Source organism: Benincasa hispida, chromosome 1 (assembly GCF_009727055.1).
Source record: "Benincasa hispida cultivar B227 chromosome 1, ASM972705v1, whole genome shotgun sequence".
Taxonomy (NCBI): Eukaryota; Viridiplantae; Streptophyta; class Magnoliopsida; order Cucurbitales; family Cucurbitaceae; genus Benincasa; species Benincasa hispida.
This window is the reverse complement of record NC_052349.1, coordinates 58,503,045-58,522,462: the sequence shown is the minus strand read 5'-3', so window position 1 is coordinate 58,522,462 and position 19,418 is coordinate 58,503,045. Positions and strand designations below refer to the sequence as shown.

The 19,418-nt window shown below is 28.0% G+C and overlaps 1 protein-coding gene across 1 annotated transcript; it reads right to left on the bottom strand.

Moving 5' to 3' along the window:
• Positions 1 to 498: 498 nt before the first annotated feature.
• On the bottom strand, positions 499 to 3,128 carry LOC120084178 (mitogen-activated protein kinase 7-like). Its single transcript, XM_039040094.1, has 3 exons — positions 2,582 to 3,128; positions 1,926 to 2,352; positions 499 to 1,479 (listed from the first exon to the last, which is right to left on the bottom strand). The coding sequence occupies exons 2-3, from the start codon at positions 2,346 to 2,348 to the stop codon at positions 796 to 798; spliced, it is 1,107 nt and encodes a 368-aa protein (XP_038896022.1). The 5' UTR covers positions 2,349 to 2,352; positions 2,582 to 3,128; the 3' UTR covers positions 499 to 795.
• Between the last annotated feature and the right edge of the window lie 16,290 nt (positions 3,129 to 19,418).

Here is a 19,418-nt window from a genome sequence, read left to right as displayed (position 1 = left end):
TTTTTTTTTTTTTTTTTTTTTTTTTTGAGGCGATTGAAAACATATTTTTATTAGTTACTAATATGATGATTTATTTATATAATATTATAAACAATATTTTGTCCGTGACTTGGTTGTTTAATCATAATATATAAAAATTTGAATATATAAATAATAAAATCTCATTATATTTACATGTTAGGAGTATAAAGGAATTGAATATTAAAATGAGAATAACAATTAATATTATTAACTGACATCACTAACATGGGGAGAATTTTTAGAAATAAATGTTAAAACATGCTGATTCTGTTAATGGAATAAGCATATTTCTATGCTTCATCCTTTCTTTTTCTATTGTGAATAACTCTTTAAGAAAAAGAAAGTTATGTTATGACAATGTGTAATTCCCTCAAAATAAAATAGAATTCAAATGGAACAACAAAAGGGAAGTGAGGATCAACAATTACTTGAACAAAGAACAAAACTACAACTACAAGCATCACCAAAATCAATATATATTTGAACCCAAAAGAGCCTTTTTCACATTCAAATGTTCATTTGATTCTGATGAAGAAAATGTCAAACATTCATCACTAATGCAAAAGTAGTTTATACCTTTTCTGAATCCATCAGTTCTTCATAGTTATATTTACAAGTTGATAAAATGCCTCAATCGTGTCAATACGCTAAAATTGCTGATGAAAGCTCTCGAAACTACGCTGATGAACTTGTAACATCAGATTCCAGCATCCCAAAAAGTACGGAAATCAATCAAATTGTGTTTCAATGCGAGTCTTCGAAGAAAATTATACCTCAAGAATATGCTGAAACAGCTTCAGGATGGTAATACAGCATCTCATTCAACATCATTTCCCTGATCTTAGGCTCCCCAAGTGAGTCGTCAATGTCGAGAGTCAGGGGAACCTCAGCAGGAGCGTTGAATTTCGGGTCGTATAGCCCCGACATGTATGGATGTTGAAGTGCTTCGTCAACGGTAATTCTCTTAGTTGGATCAAACACAAGCATCTTCTGTAACAAGTCTAAAGCTAAAGGTTCAGCGTGTGGATATAGATGTGAAAGGCGTATTCCTCTCGAGAAGGGCATTGACTTGATATAATTTCTGGCCTTTCCATTGCCAATGAACTCGATATCTGCTTCCTTCGGACTACCGAGAATGGTGATGATTAAGTTGAGTTGGTTGAGGCACTCTGTCCCCGGGAAGATAGGCTGCCGACCGAGAATCTCAGCAAAGATGCATCCCACAGACCATACATCAATGGAAGTCCCATAGTTGTCACAACAGAGGAGAAGCTCTGGAGCGCGATACCAACGAGTAACAACATACTCAGTCATGAACTGGTCATGGCCCATGCTAGTTCGTGCCAACCCGAAATCACATATCTTCAGATCGCAGTTAGCATTGACAAGGAGGTTCCCGGGCTTCAAGTCCCGGTGAAGTATGTTTGCCGAATGAAGATGCTGCAACCCGCAAAGCAACTGTAATACATAAGAAGAAATGTCATAATCATACCTAGGAGTTTATTAAGGCATCAAATTTGACATGTATATAAAGTTTCCAATTGCAACTCTATTAAGAATCCGCTTTATCAGTCATATATAGAAAATAGATGGTTACGTCAATCATAGCTTATAAGAAACTAAAATGCAGCAACATCAAGTCATAGAAATTTAAAATCAAACAAATGAATTACGATTGTTGTAAGACCAAGCAACATTAAATGTCAATGATATTACTCCCTCTATTAACTTTGCCTCTAAAAGTATATAGACACCATATCATATAAAATGCCTTTTTCTTTTTCTGAAACACACAAAACAGAAACTACATTTTAAAACCATATTAATTTTCAAGAGAAACTTCAGAGAGAACAAAAACTAAGATCAAAGGAGAAACCAGAGAGCATAAGACAAAGAATCCAAACCTGATAGATAAAGTACTTGCAATGATCATTGGAAAGTGGCTGAGGGGACTTAATAATCTGATGAAGATCCGTATCCATAAGTTCATAAACCAAATAAACATCCTTAAAGCTTTTTTTATGAGTTGGCATCATCACATCCTTCAAAGCAATCACATTCTCATGCCTTATATGCCTCAGAAGTTTCAACTCCCTCAGTGTTCTCATGGCATCCGTGCGATTCTCAAACACATTGTGAATCTTCTTGATCGCCACTTTCTCGTTGGTCTCTCGGTTAATCGAAGAACACACCACACCATAAGCTCCTCGCCCAATCGGCTTGATTGGGACATATTTAGTATCAATTTCAAACAGAGTTTGCCACATTGTGAAATAATGCTTCCCCATTGATCTGATTCCGTTCGGTGGCTCCACAAACGTAGCCATATTCCTTCAAATTCAACAACCGTATTATTAATCAACTTCGGTACAAAACCCATTCATTAGAGAACACAAATCATTCAAAAAAGAAAAGGGGTTTTTCAAGATTCGTCGTAAAAGAAGAGTAAACCCACCAATAGAGTTAACTGGTGTAGTAATAAATAGGAAGGAATATACGCACACACATATATAACAAAGGAATTCAAATTGTAAAAAGGGGGTTTAGAATTGATCCTTACTTGTCGCCGCAACTCTTTATGATTGAGAAAGGGAAAGTCTAAGAGTGATCTGTTGCCAATTTCGTGCACGTTTTGAGGTTCATCCACAGATCATCCAAATGTCAATAATCCTATGGGGTTTCGTCGGAAAATTTGGTAACGGAAACTTGGGGTTATTGATCCAGCAATGAAATTGGGTAGGGTAAGCAAGAAGGGGAAAATTGTTTGACCCAGAAAATGTTTTCGCAAACCCACCACGAGAAAAGGGAAAAGAAAGCGAAAGGAAGCTTAAAACTTAGTGGGAGAAGAGAGGCATCGCCATCAAAATTATATCAGTTTGAGAAACAGAGGAATGAGATGAACTTGAGGAAGAAGAAAGCGAGAGAGAAAGAGAGGGATGGAAAAGGAAAAGGAAAAAGAATGGAAGAGAGATCCGATGGCTATGGAGGCTCACGCGGGCTTTATACAGCCAACTCCCGCGCAGGCGCAGCACAGTCCGACTGCGGCAATGAATTGGAAAAGGAAAGTTTTGTTTATCTATTTGCTTTTAGAGTGAAATTAGGAAAATGGAAAGTTAATGGAAGATCTAAGTCGCTTCCATTTATTAGGTTTGTTTAATTTTCCTTTTCTAAAAATCCAATTTATAACATTTGTTTTATTTTATTTTAAATAATTTTATATAATCCAAAATATATTTATAGATAAAACTAAAGGGTGGTTACAAATATAACAATCAACCCCAAAATCTCAGCAGATATAACATAATATAAAAAAATTTGCAGATAAAACAAAAATTTAATCCAATTCTTGAAATTTATTTTACCATATTTACAATTATTTAAAAATATAAAGAAGTGTGAAAACTTACGTGGATAATTGGTGTACATATCCCAAAATATGTATGAATTATTACTTTCATATACTACTGTTGAATCAATATTTAAAATAATATATATGTTAAATAACAATATGTCAAAAGAATTATTTATCAAATTATTGTTATAATATAGATATTGTATAACAACTAAAGGGACATTTGAGATAAGAACACTATCCTAATACTATAATAATCAACTACAATAAATACTATTGTGTACTCTTCAATTAGTTACAATCAACACTATTTCAAAACTCACATTTACTACAGTATTTATTATTTGTTATAATTTTTACTATTTTACATCCATCAATTTTTTATTTTTTGCTACAGTGATTATTATTTTCTTCTCAAATTCAAATAATTTACGTCTCAAATACAAACTATAATTGTCTATGACTATAATAGCCAACTTGTTAACCCAAACGTCCCCAATTTTTCTTCTCAATACAGCTCCATTATAACAAATTTTGGTGTTGGAAACAAATTATATAATAGCTTATTTGGCAACAAAAGAAAATGGATAGTTGAACAAACTAAAATGATACCTATAAATAAAATAGGTTTGGTATAGTACTTGGTAGAAGAAAAAAGAGTACCTTCCACGTGATACTTTGTTTTTTATTAAGTAATGTCCTATCACAATAATGAGCTAGAGATTTTAACTATTTAAAGTAAATTTCTATTTGTTAAAACACTAATAATATTATAATTACAGTGTTCATAATTTGATGAAATTGAGTTGAAACAATTTTTAGATTCAATCTAATTATTCAAATTGTAAATTTTTTTAACTCATATAATCTTTTATTAAATAATAAACTTAACCCAATCTAACCATGAATCATTGTATTTAAATTTTGGTTCTAAACATAAGCAAAATGTTAATATTAAAAAATTTATTAATTACTTTTATATATTTAATTATGATTAATAGCTTTATTTCAATTTATATTATAAAAAATCTTCTTCCCAAAGTGGTAAAAAAAATTGTTTTTAGGAGTTGTGAGAATAAATTTAAAAAATCATGAAATAAAATAAAATAAATATAAACATATGTAAAAAATAATAATTGTATTATATGTAAAAACAACATACTTTTAAAAATTAATAATAAATTCGGGTTGATTTAAGTTATTTTAAGTGAATTTATGAACAAATTAAATCCATTACATTTTTATTTATTTGAATCCAACTCAATTCAAATAAATTAATAACTCAATCTAAATTGTATGGATAAGATTGAGTTAATGGAATTTTGTTAGTGCCCCTAATTATAAATCGAATTTAGGATAAAGAGTGAGTTTAATTAGGGTTGATTTGGTTAGGAAAAAAATATAAATTGATTTGATGGGAATGAAGTTGCCAAAGATATACTTAACCTTAGTGATAATTATTGGGAAAAGAAAAGTGTGGTTTGAAGTTTTTAAATGATTTAGAGCATTATTCAAGTAATTGTCCTTTCAAAAGCAATCCTTTAATTGATTAATTCCAAAAAGAAATGATTTAAGTGTATTTTAAACTGCATTTATTTTTTATGTGTTTCGCTTAAATGTCAATAACATATTAATTCGGGTAAAAAAAAATAAAAATATATAATTTTTAATATTTATTTATAATTAAATAAGATATATAAAGATAGGTGTAAACTCAACTATTGAAAATAGTAAAATTTGTCGTATCTTGAAAGAAGCCATTATTGGCCTTTTTGTTCTTTTTCTTATCCACACCCCACTTTCCTTTTTATCCTCTCTCTCCCTCTTTTCAATTTTATTTTAAGTTTCGTTTTTACTTTAAATACACCTAATATCTTTTTCTACCACATCAAAAGTAAAATAGTAACTAAGATTTGATTTAAATAAGTTGTAACTGATTTGAGTTACTCAAATTTGGGTATGAATTCTTTTTAAATTAAGTTAAAAGAAGATGTGTTTATCAGCTTTTATAGAATTAATAATTTAACTTTCATATTCTTAAATTCTTACTAATATAATTTTTATATTTTAATATATTATAATAATTTAGTCTCCATATTTTAAATTTTATAACAGTTTAATCACTATACTTGTGAAATATTTCATTATAATTAATTAAGGTCAATTTTTATCATATACATGCTTAGTCTTTATATAGTTTATAGACACACTTAGGGGTGTTTGAGGCAATGATTTAGTTATTATAGTCCTAGCTTATTATAGTTGGGTTATGATAATTTGTGTTTGGGTATATATTATTTTAGTTTAAGTTATAATATTATATATTTGAAGTGTAAACTATTTTAGTTTGAGAAGGAAATAGTAAACACTCTAACAAATAATCAATGTAAAATAGTAAAAACTGTAGTAAATAGTAAATATTGTAGCAAATGAGGTTTTTGAAATAGTGTTCACTGTAGCTTATTGAAAGTTTTGAAATAGTTGTTACAAGAGGTGGTTATTATATTTTGATGATAACCCTTCCCCCAAACATCCCCGTAGTCTCTTTATTAATTTATTGAATCTACATACATAAAAAGTCATATGAAACCTTAACTATAAAATGAAATTTTTCGTTATTACTCTATTTGTCGCACATGTCATAATTGAAAATACAGACTTACTTTAAACATCTACACTATTGATTAACAAATCCAAAATAATTTTCACAATCAATTAGGTTAAGAAAAAGTTGAAAAAACAAAAGAACCAAAAAGAAGAGAAGGTAGCTAGCGATTGACTTCTGCAATTCAACAAGTAACGAGAGCTCTTTTTCCATTTTTTCGATGTATATAATATGAGTAATAGTTTTGAAAGTCGATGAGTCCAACTCGTTCGTTGACTAATATTTAAGATTTTGTTGAACGGATAGACACATCTATTTAATATAGTTGCCAAGATTTGGAAGCAAACTAGAGGAGCTAAGGGAAAAACTTTGTGTAACAACTTAAAAATGGGTATTTGTAATGATGGAACCTTTTTAGTAAAGAGGAAATGAAAGAGAAAATGAGTAGAGGCATCATCAAAATGGGGCAAGGAATTTTTGAAATATTCCATTCTTGTAAAGGATGAAAAAGAAAAAAGAAAGTGTTTTAGGTACCCATAATGCTATATTGCTAGCATTCATCATATTCTTTTTTGACTATATAATTGGGAAAAAAAAAAAGAAAAAGAAAAAAGCTCACACGTCATTATCAATTTCGGTAAGCAAACAAATATTTCATTGCTGACGTGTCTTGAAATCATTGGAGGCGGTCACTTCCATTGCATTTTACACGCTTCATATTTGGAAAGTGCATGAATCAACTGTTTTCCATATATACTACGGATTTTGGATTTCTTGCTAATTAATTAAAATAAATTATATGGCAATTGTTTTCTTTTTTCTTTTTTTTTTTTTTGGAAGTAAATGTTTTTGTTTTAAATGCTAAAAACATGATGGGATTCAGATTTTTATGACAAACTTATAACATATTAATAAGTATACTTTTATACTATGCTTAAAAAAAAGTGCATTTATGCCACCATAAATGTTGTAAAATTTTATAATGGACAACTTTTGTCAAATGATTCTAGTTGGATGATCCTCTTCAAACTCACTCACAAGCCATAATCCTACAATAATATAATGTTATGTCTAAATCAGTTTTAGCTAAAATAGTATCGAGTTGAGAATGATCGTATTATGCTCAAAGCAGATTTGATGACTTATTAATTTGGTTCAAGACTTCTTTATCCCTTTTGTACAATAGGATGTGGTCTCGACCTAATCCTGTTAATCCATGAAGCAATCTCTTTTCGATTCGAAATAGGTTTGACTTGATTGACATCATGGTTTTGGGCCAAGGGCTTAAAGACGGTTGTTCCATAACGTTTGATATTAAGGGGGCGTTTGAGACAAAAAGTTGGTTATTATAGTCCTAGATCCTTATAATTAGATTATAATAGTTTGTGTTTGGGGTGTAGATTATTTTAATTTGGGTTATAATAGCATGTGTTTGAGGTGTAAACTATTTTAGTTTGGGAAAGAAATAGTAAACACTGTAGCAAATAATAAAAAAATGATGAATGTAAAACAGTAAAAAACGGTAGTAAATAGTATATACGGTAGCAAATGTGGGTTTTGAAATAATATTGACGGTAGCTAATTGAAGGTTTTGAAATAGTTTTTACTGTAGTAAAAAGTGGTTATTATATTTTGACGATAACTCTTGCCCCAAACACCTCTAAGAATTGGATTATAATCTTATGTTAACTAGAAACATTAAAGAGTATATATAAAGCCTTTATAAATAATAATAATAATAATATTACGTCCCTATTATGAAATCCATCTTCAATTGACATTTAATTTAATGATTATAAAAAAAAAAAAAAAAAAAAAAAAAAAAAAAGCAGACAGGATAAAAAAAAATGTGAAAAAAATAAAAATCTTTTTAGATTTAGAACAAATGTCGTGGGTGATAATATAACACCCCATTAAATTAAATATATATGTACAGAGACTTCAATATCAAACTTATACTAAGATATGAATTATTAGAGCTCAATAAAAAAAAAAATACAATTGTTATTTTCCTTTTTCTCCTTCAATAATGTTATTATTATTTGCTTTTTATTTTTCAACGTGAAATCAACTTTAATTGTAGAAGCATTTTCTTTAATGCTAAAAAGAAAACTTGCAGATAAGGTTTTTCCTTCGTTAAATTTATACTACATTATAAAATTTAATCAATAAATGCACACACAAAAGAGTTTTATTTTAGTACAATAGGGATAGGGAAAATAAAATTCTAGTGTTGAAAGTAAATAAAATACAGATTATATTATATTTGCTTCGAATCGTTTTTAATTTAAAAGATTAAAACTTTTTCTTTTTCTTTTTTTTTTTTCTGAGGGAGAGATAAAAAAAAATATTAAAGATCTTGTCAAATGACAATTCAGAAAAATTTCAAAAGCCTGAAAAAGGGTTTTGAATACTATTTTTTTTCTGTTTAAAATTTTTAGTGAGAATTCTAAAGACAAATTTAATTTGAATCCAATCAGAATCTAGACTTTAAAAGATATACATCTAATATATTGCTAAACTTTTAAGTATTTATTTAATAGTTATCTAAATTTTAATGAATACAAAATTTTTAATTTTGAGTTCACTAAGCACGTCTTTTAAACATATTCAACATTTTCTAGTTTAACCAATCTATTACGTAGAAATTAAATTTTGTGTTATAATGGAATTTTGAATTTTGAATTTTGTATTTATTAGTTTCATGTTTTGAAAATATATTCAATAAGTGAAAGACCTAAATTATATTATATAAAAAATTCATTGGATTACCAAACTATTAGACGGAAAATTAAGAGTACAGAAATTTAAGCTCCAAGAAATTTTAAGCCCAAATTTAAAAAATTAGAGTCATAATAAATACTTTTTAAAAATTATGAACTGTACCTACTAAACACAAACATGAAAAGTGTTAAAAGAGATGTACAATGCCTAAACTTGTGTAGTTTAACTTAATTTAAAAAATGTTAATCATAAGCAATAAAAAAAATTGTTAACAAGCGTTCAAATAGAATTATTCCTAGAATTGTCAATAGGCTGGGGTCGGGATGTCATTCCCTATTCTCGTCTCCGCCACCCATTACATTCCCCATTCTTGTATCCGCCACCCATCACATTCTCCATCTCCGTGAAATTCTTCACGAGGATCGGGATGAAAATTCCCTGTGGGAAATTCGTGGGGATCGGGTTCCTTGCGATAAATTTTTCTCTGTTACTTTTTTTTGTAAAAAATAATTAATTTAAATCACTAATGTGAACAAATTTTAATTAAATAATTAACATTATCACTAAATTATTTATTATGGTTAATTTTACATGACAATTTGAATTTAAAGATAAATTGCTCAAATTTTGACCTAAAAAAACTAATTAATTTTTTTAATAGAAAAAAATAGATATAAATCAAATTATTTACATATATAATTTAAATTTAAATATTCAATTTAAACATATTCATTATCTTTCCGAATAAGTAATCAAATTTGAAATTTGAAATTTAATATTTATATAATAATAATATAACATAACATTAGATAACTATACTAAATAAACATGTAGAAGTAAATCGGGGGAGGAGATGGGAACAGAAACGGGGACGAGGAATGCGTTTAGGTGACGGAAATTTTTTTACCTCACTCACTTCCCCATTCCCCACCTAATCACGGAATCTCTCATTCGGGGTGGACCCCATCCCAATAGAAAAATTGGACATCTCTAATTGTAAGAAGAAACCTAACTCTACATTTTTTTAATATGGTTCCAAAGTTCATGAAGAAACTAATGTTAGAATGCTTGAATTTATTAGTTGACACTCCAAGTGATCAAGTACAAGGTCTCATGAGTCGATGTCCTAAATTCAACATACTTTAATAGAGAAATGAAATAGTTAATATAGTACCGAGTTACAGAAACCTAAAAAAATGATTGGAGAATGAAAGGGTTAGAAATGGGAGAGAAAAGTTCAGAATTAGGGAGAGCTTTGAGTCGAATCCAAGTCTCAAAGAGAGATTGGTTGATTTTGGGGGAATCAGATTCGGTTACCTTTGCTTACACCACAATGCATTCAATGTACATATTTTTATATTAATAAATATATATATATATATCTTAAGTGCGAAACAAAATTCAAACAAACAAACAATAAATATTATATATATAAATTATTCTCTTTGGGTAATTAATAAGGCTTTATATTATGTTGTTTGGTGAAGAAGCAACGTTCAACTGCAGGCTTCTTTGCCCTCTCAACGTGGACAATTTTGCTCTTTTTGCCGGCTGCCGCCGCTGCTTTCAATATTTTTCTTCATCACTAGTCTACTCACAATAATCATAATAAATAATAATAACCCTCTCTCCAAAGTTTATCTAAATTATATTTTTTTTCCTACTACAATCATTTCTCTTTCCTCAATGGACATACGTTTGTAGTATCAAATTCCAAGTTATTCTAGTAAATTTCTATGTTTATTATTCACTTTCGACTTATACTTTAAAAAATAAAGTTAAGTTTTGAATATTGAAAAAAAAGTAGGCTATGTTTGTAAAGATTTTAAAATTTATGCTTGTTTTCTTCTGATTTTTTCTTTTTTATGATTATTTTCAGCTATCTTAAAGAAACACTTGAATTCTAGATGAATTCTAAAAATAAAAACCACTTTTTTTAGTTTTTCAAACCTAGCTTGAGAGAGGAAATAGTATTTATAAGTTTAATTTTTTAAAAAAATTAGATTATCGAACCAGACTTAATTTTCAAAAACTTATGTTGTCTTTAGAATTGATTAGGAAATAGGTAATCAAGTTTTTTTCTTAAGATGGATGAAAATCTTGTTGGAAGAAACATCTCATTACATTATAGTGAAATAAACATGAAAATAATAAGAACTTAATTAAAAGAAAATAACAAACTAAGAAATACAAAAATTTAAGTGGAAAACTCAGACCTAGAGAAAAAACCATGATCCACCAAAAATAAGTTTCACTATGTAAAAATTTTTAGCCACTCTAATTCTTATCTCAACCCCAATTATGAAATCACTCTCTTAAGGCTTATGTATCACTCACACAATTAGAATACGAAAAGATAATTTAGTTAGAGTTGATATATCCACGTTAAAATTGTTTTTAACTAGAACAATTTGAAACCAAAGTCGTAGATTTCTTTTATAGTGCTTAGAAACTCATTACTTCTTTTAACATTTTCAACGTAAAACAACTACCTTATCAATCATAGAGAAGTTAGAAGAAAAAATAATTAAGCATAAAATTAGAAAGAAAAAAAAGCATAGAACTAAAAAAAGATTAAATTGTAACATCACCTAAATTCTTTTAATTTTAACCAATCTTCATTATTTATTAATACTAAAATGTTAGATGTGACATGGATGAATGAAGTGGAGGCTGAATGAATAATGAAATAATGGTGGGTGTGGGACAAACCAGTGGAATATTATTCTTATGCTACCTATTCCCATATGTCATGTTGAATCTTCACTCTTTTATTTAAACCTTCAATAATGAAGAGGTAGACATTAAAGTCTTTTATTTATGAAAAAAAAAAAAAAATCTAGCCAACATATAAATCAACCTATTATTTGACCAATTATTTTACTTCTTGACATTTCTAAATCTACATATGTTCCTACATTATTATTTTTTTTTTTTTTTTAGAAATAATATTTTATATCCCTAAGTTTTAGGGTTGTATCAATTAAAACTATGAACTAATAAATGTATCAATTTAAACTCTGAACTTTCATAAATGTATCTATTTACACCTTCCTCTTTAGTTAATGGTTCTATAGTGGATATACCAAGTTATCGGTGCAAACTCCGAGATATTATTACAACAAAGGATGAAAAAAATCGAGAGCACTTATTCAAAATTATCTTGATTCATCCCCCTTCAGGAATTACTAAATTGGCTTTTCAACCACTGTAATATAAAAGATTAGTTAATCAAATAATAGATAGTAAATGAGTCAGTTTGAAAATAAATGAATTGCTCGTTGTAGAATATTATTCTTGTCAGAATTAAACCTAACTAAACACACCAACTAAGGATTTCAACGTTGAGCGATTAAGCAAAAGAGTTCTCCCTCAATTAAGGTTAGAGGATGATATTTTACAAATGAGTGGATGTTATTCGATGTTCCAGGGTTTTATAACATTTTCTAAAATGTTGTATTTGATGTTCAAAATTGGAAGCCTTGAAGATCATTATAATGATACTTGAGTATGATTATGTTTTGTAAACATGTTTTTAATGTCATTCACTGGCCATTAGCTCATTCTTTTCTATGCTTACACTTTTTTCTCAGGTAACGGTTTACACCTCGGAGCCTAATTGATCTATCAATCTACGACTCAAGGATCCAACATTGTAGAGGAACCTAGAAATTAAACAACTACGTGGATAAGCTTGTAAATTAATATGTGCATCTTAAGGATAAGGATAAACTTGAAAAGAAGACTTTGTAATATTAACTATGTTGGCATGTATATATATAATATGAATCATGCTTTTAAGATTGTTGTGTAAGTGGTTGAGGAATATCTAGTTAATCGTGTAAAACTTATTATTTGAATCAATTTAACTCCTAAATTTTATAAGTCAATCAACTAAGACATTCCATTACGATCACCTTCAAAAATCATCCATGCATGTTGATTCTCAAACGTATATAAACTTTCTCAAATGTCGATTTTATAAAATGAACGATTAAAGTAAATTCATGGGCGTTCCTCAAAGAAAATTATGAGAGTCTAAATTGATCTACTTATGAAAGTTTATGAGTTTAAATATTACAATTATAAGTTTTACACGAGATTTTTCTAAACGAAATGTAAATGGAGAGTGAAAGTTTTCTTTGGATAAAAGATGTGAGGTAGATCGGTGTACCCGAATATCTCCACTAGATGAACATAATCTCTAGTAGGTACACTCAAAAGAGAGAGCAAATTAATAAACTTGCAAAATTTTAAATTTTAAATTAATATAATTATTAGTTTGGGACTTAAATTGATACTACTCCGAAAAATTTAGGGATTTTGAAAAATGTGGCCTAACTCTAAGGCCCCCACTTGCCTTATTTTGTGGTCATTGCTTTCGGTTAGCTTTTCGTACCCTTTTCTTCTTTTGTATGACAAACACAATTAATTGATTTCTTTGGTTTATATTTATTCAATTTTAAATTCTTCTTTTTCTAGTACGAATTTTCAATTCCTTTGAATTGTCACTTTCCCGTCAGCCTAAATTCATGGGGTGTTAGAGGCATCCATTGCATTTGAATTTTTATCTCTCACACTAACTACTCTTTTTTTTCTTTCCTGCCAAACTTTTTAGGAGATAGTTGAAGTAAGGAGTGGATTAATATAATTATAGATTATTATAGTTGGATTATAATAATTTGAGTTGGGATTGTAGATTATTTTAGTTTGAATTATAATAATATGTGTTTGAAGTGTTAACTATTTTAGTTTAAAAAGAATTAGTAAACACGATAATAAATAATAAAAAAATGATGAAGGTAAAATAGTAAAATCGGTAGCAAATAGGTTTTGAAATACTGTTTATCGTACCTAATTGGAGAATATAAAATAGCATTTAATATAGCAAGAAATAGTTATTATGGTCTTAGAATAGTCCTCGCCCCAAACATACCCTTAATTATAATCATCATGCATTTGAGCATAGTTCTAATGGTAGAAAGAAATTTTAGGATTTTTTTAGTAGCCAATCTAAAAAGATAAATTTGATAAGAATGGATTATTAAATAAAAATTAATTGTATTTCATGTTTTCATATGTGTTCGATAGTAATTTCATAAATTGGATTCTAATTTAAACGGTAAATGTATTTGATACTATATTTATTAATCATAAAATTAAGTGTAGTTACTCATTATATATTAGGTTGACTATAAACTATTATTAATTAATTTATGAAAATGTTTTATGTTAAAAAAATTATATAGGTATTATTTTGTAATATTTTATAATTTATTATGCTTTATTTTTTTAAAAAAAAAAAAGAATTGAGTTTATAATTGATATTCTCTATTTTTTAACCTATGTATCTTTATTTAATATAATTCTACCTTTTAAATTTTAAATTCAAAATTTGAATATAATAAAAATATAAAAATATTGTTTTTAGAATTTGCATGGCTTAGATCACACAATCTGAAATAGAATTTAAAAACATAAAATAGAATTTGGATATTTCTTAATTTCTAAGGAGTTGAGTTAACAAAATTATGGCTAACTATGAAGTGTTGCTTTAGGAGGTGTTTGGAATACATTTTTAAATGTTTTATTTAAAAAATAAGTCATTTTGGAAAAAATCGGAATATTTGAGCATTCAAAATAACTTTTGAAGTATATTTTCAACCATTTTTGTTAAGAGTGTTTAAATAAAAGTAAGTTTTTTGAAAAACGCATTTCCCTCCGGTTAATCAAAGTGGAACTTAGTTGGACGAGACTATTTTTGCTGATATGAGTTTTTGATATAGTTATACTCATATACTTTTATTAATTGAATAGGGATATTTTATGATTGGATTTGGATTTGGATTTGAATTTTTTTTTTTTTTTTCCTTTTACTAACTGCTTGATTTTATTGTCAAATGGGTTAGAGTTGTTTTCAAATATAGTAAAATGAACCAATATATTTATAAATATAGCAAAATATCATTGTAATAACTACTATCATCTATACTGATATCATTGATAAACTGTGACATTTTGCTAAATTTTGAAAATATTTTCAACAATTTTTCTATTCAATTTTCATTTTCTTAATGATTTAAGTTTTGTTGGACATTTTTGTATGGTTTGATTTCAAGTATTTCGTTTGATTGAAATTATTGTAATTTACTAGTTTTTTTTTTTTTTTTTTTTTGGGAAAAAGCTAAACTAAATTAGTAAATATATTTCTCATAATTTTACTTTCAAAGTTTGATAGATGTTTCTAAATAGATGGATTTAAAATTTAAGTATTTTTTTTAAATGTCAATTTGAACATAGTTCGTACAATCAATATATATAGCTTATCTGTTTAAGCTATACAAATTTATATTACTTAAAAAACAATGAATTTGTAAATTATTTAGTATGTATGATCTATGAGTCCCATGACAATAGTAAACAAGTAAAATGTTTAAATTCCTAGTTCCATGTATGTAATATATATTGCGTTTAAAGAAGAAAACAATCAAATTATTTGGTATTGGGTTTTGACAAAATGAACAAACAACTATTAAAGTATCATTATTAATTTTTGCTATATAAGGATTTAGAAGATGCCCATAGTCTCTGGCGACCATAGGTTCTTTTGCTTAAATAGCGTCTAGATTTAAAGCATTCTTCATTTCATGTACTAGTGGATAACAAAGTTGAAAAAAGGACTTTTCTTTACCAAACTAACCACCATTAAAGTATAATTTTCTTTTAAAAGACCACATTGAATTTGTACCCAAATATTAAGCTCCGTTTTGTAATTTTTTTTTGAAAATTTAAGTTTATAAATATCTCTACCACATATGTAAATTTTTTAAATACACATATATTGTTGGAGTTGGTGGAGATGGTCGTCGCTGGAGGTCGTTGGAGTTGGCTGTCAACATTGGTGGTCGGATGTCCTCAGAGTTAGTCGTTGGAGATAGCAGCCAGAATGGCAATGGGGGTATCGATGGTGATGGTAGTTGAATACACTATTGCTGGACATAGAATAAAATATCGATGACATACTAAATTGCTCTCCTGACATTTAGTTGAGTTTATATCTCAACCCATAATATTTCATGTTAGGATCCCAAACATCTTCTAAATATTTTATAAGTACTCTTGTCATTTAAAAGTTATTAGAGGTGAAAAGTGTTAATATTTAATTTGAGTATGAGAATGAGAATGTGGAGTTAAAATAAAGAAAAGAGGGAGAAAAATCCAAGGAAATAGGATACGTATGTAGGGTTTAGTAAATTTTCTTTTTTTTTTTTTTTTATTTATTTTTAATTTAGATGAACAACACTATTAGCAAATAGGATAGATATGAAACATTCTCAAAATTATTCATTTTATTTTTGGAGCAACCTCTAAATCCATATATCAATGAGGCTTTGTACACAGGCCCAAAGACTAATTTGGGCCAAAATCAAACGAGTTTAACCCAACCGAGTTGGTCTCATTTCAATTCAACCTTTTCTTTTTCCTTTTTAATTTTAGGTAGTAGCTAGAATTAAAGTCTTTTGAAATATAGTGGATCACATATTTTTTTTTCCTTTTTTTTAAAAAAAATACCTTTTTGGACTTGAGATTTAAAAAATAAATGTGTTTGGTTCATAATATTTCAAATGGATAATTTTAGTTTTGAGTTTTCAAGATTAGGTTTAAAAAGATCATTTAACTAATAAATCTATGAAATTTACATATAAAATTTGATTAAATATATGATGTGACAAGATGACTTAGAAAAAAAATATTATTTTTAATATATCTCACTTCTTTCTCTTCTCTTTCTTGTTGTCTCTCCTTCATCTCCATCTTCTCTATGGAACCAATCGTGCTAATAAGAAATGAACGGCAACAGAAAGATGAAGAGGATGAAGAACAAGAAATTGGAATCTTGATTGATTCCAAGTATTTTTAGGCTTTGAATGCTGCAAGATCAGTGTAATGTTGTCTTTCACTGAATTTTAACTAATAATACTCCATGAATTTTAGGGATGGAGCAAGTTACTCAGAACAACCATCAAGCATTTCAAGAAGAAGAAGAAGAAGGATCCCACTTCTCAAATGAACCTCTATTTCTAAAACAATGATTCATGGAATCAAATAATCTACGGTGTGTACTTTTTTATTTCATTTCCACTGGTACGCAAGAACAAAAAATATGTAATTAACTTTATTCTCTGTGAATCATATATTTCTTATTTACCATGATTGATTCAATAGAGAAGATGGTGATGGAGAAGAGAGAACTAGAGAAGGAAGAAAGAGGAGAGATAGAAGAGAGAGAAGTGGGAACTATTAAAAAATAATGTATCTTTTTTTCTCAAAGTCATCTTATCACATCCTATATTTAATTATTTTAAAAAGTGGTCAATTTAAAACATTAGAGACCAAATGCATCTATTATTGAAAACTTATGACCAAAAAACCTATTTTTCCTTTCTTTTTTTGTTGGATATATAGCTAATTACACATATGAGGGCCCACATAATGGCTAATTACACATTGAAAGTATGCATTATTGAAGGAATTGAATCCCAAGTGGAAGCGTTTTAATTTGCTTTTGTCCCAATTGTATTACAAAAATTAATACAAATCATAGCAGTAGAAACAAATTAAGAAAACGAGAAGAATAATACATTTGAAGAATCTCTTTAACAAATCTTCACCCGATCTTGAAACAAATAGTGTGAACTATTCACGAACAAGATAATAATACCATCAAAGATCTTCTCCACTATTCTTTAGGGACAAAGAGGATGGTGTAATCTTTTTGTATTTTTGGTGTAAAGGGAAAAAGGAATAGGAGAACCTTTCCCTATAACTTTTGGAGCAATAGAGACTGAGAGTTAAAAACAAGTATTAAAAATGTAATAGTCCCAATTGTAGACAAATCTGTAAAATACGTAAGGGGAGTTAACTCCCCTGCAACTGCAGGCAAGTTAGTTTAATTAATTTTAATAAATCAAAATTTAATTAAAAACAAGTATTAATCAAGTCCAATTTCATTAATATCATATATTAAAAAGATGTACATATAAATCATATTCTAATGTACATAATTTCTCATGACCTGTAGTTTTAATATGAATCTTATTCACATTAACTTTAACCTTAGTTTTAATATGAATCTTATTTACATTAATTTTAACCTATAATTTTAATATAAATCCAATTCATATTGTAACGTATCTAATACATTAAATTTTGTTATATAAAATAAATTCCCTTAAACATAAATTTTGAATAATTCAAAATTTTCCAATACTTAAATCCTTGTTTAATCCCGTTATGAACTAGTAGAGGGACCTAATGAATTATAAGCTCTAATGATGCAAGATTAATTAATTAAACTCTTTTTTAAATAAATCAATATTCATTAACTATGGGCACTCCACTAAAGACTCATACTCGTTGCACTCTTATAAATTGCAGTATATTTATGTCTCTATTGATTTAACCATATTATGTAAGTTAACCCTTCACAGATTGTTCGTAATTATAGCTAGGTCAAATCACCGTTTACCCTTGTAATTACATCTTGCATCTTACGTACCACTTATCCTCTAATTAACAATTTTGTTTATGATCTAATCATTAACAAAGCCCCTCTCAGGCCAGTGAAAGGGTGAGGTCTCATTATTTAAGTCCCAAAGTCAATACTTAATGGAACAACCTATCTGAAAGGATTGAATCCTAAGCGGAAGCGTGTGAACGCTGTATGAATTTATTTTTAATTTGGATCCAAACAGAAAATATAAAAAATATATAAAACTTACAAGATAAATTCTAAAATTACAGCATGCTTGTGAGAAAAGAAAGGGATTTCAAAACTTACCCTTGAAGAACCATTTCTTTGTGTTTCCTCTCCCGATCTCACGAACGATCGCGATCCCTATCTCACCTTCATGAACCTAGTAACCACAATAGAGATGAATTTATTTTCGGGCACCACCACGAGGACTTCCTTATTATTTTTAATGAAGATAATCGATGCAAAATTGTGGGCTCACAACAATCAATTTAGGGAAGGAGAAGGTAAGTTTCTGAGAGAAATTTTGCATAAATTTTTTTTTCCAGAAGATTTCACACCCAACGCAAAAAGGCTTGGAGAAGGAAGAAGAAGAATTCTCTCTCTGTCAGACATGATAACCAACTCACATACGGTGAGGAGATCATGAGAGATTAAAAGGTGGAGGGAAGTTATAATTTCCTCATTTTTATTTAACATTTAAACTAATAATAATTTAAATTTTAAAATTATATATATTAATAACAAATTTTATTAATAAAACTATATGTTAGATCACATATAACGTATAACCTATAGTTTATATTATATCATATATAATATAACCTATAATTTATAGATCTCTCCTATAACTTATAGTATTAATATGAATCAAAGTCACATTAATTTTAGGATAAAGATTTTATATGAATCATATTCATTTAATTAATATTTGAATCATATTCAAATATTTATTTCTGTCATTAAAACTTTATAATATAATGTATCATATACATTATACTAATTATATCTCATATAATTAATTCCCTTTTAATTAATTTGAACAATTCAAATTAATTCAAAATTAATTCGATTCTCATTTAGCCTAATTGAGACGATGAGACCTAATGGACTTATAAATTGAAGCTTCAATGGTACTTGATTAATTAATTAAACTCTCTAATTAAATTAATCAACCCCCA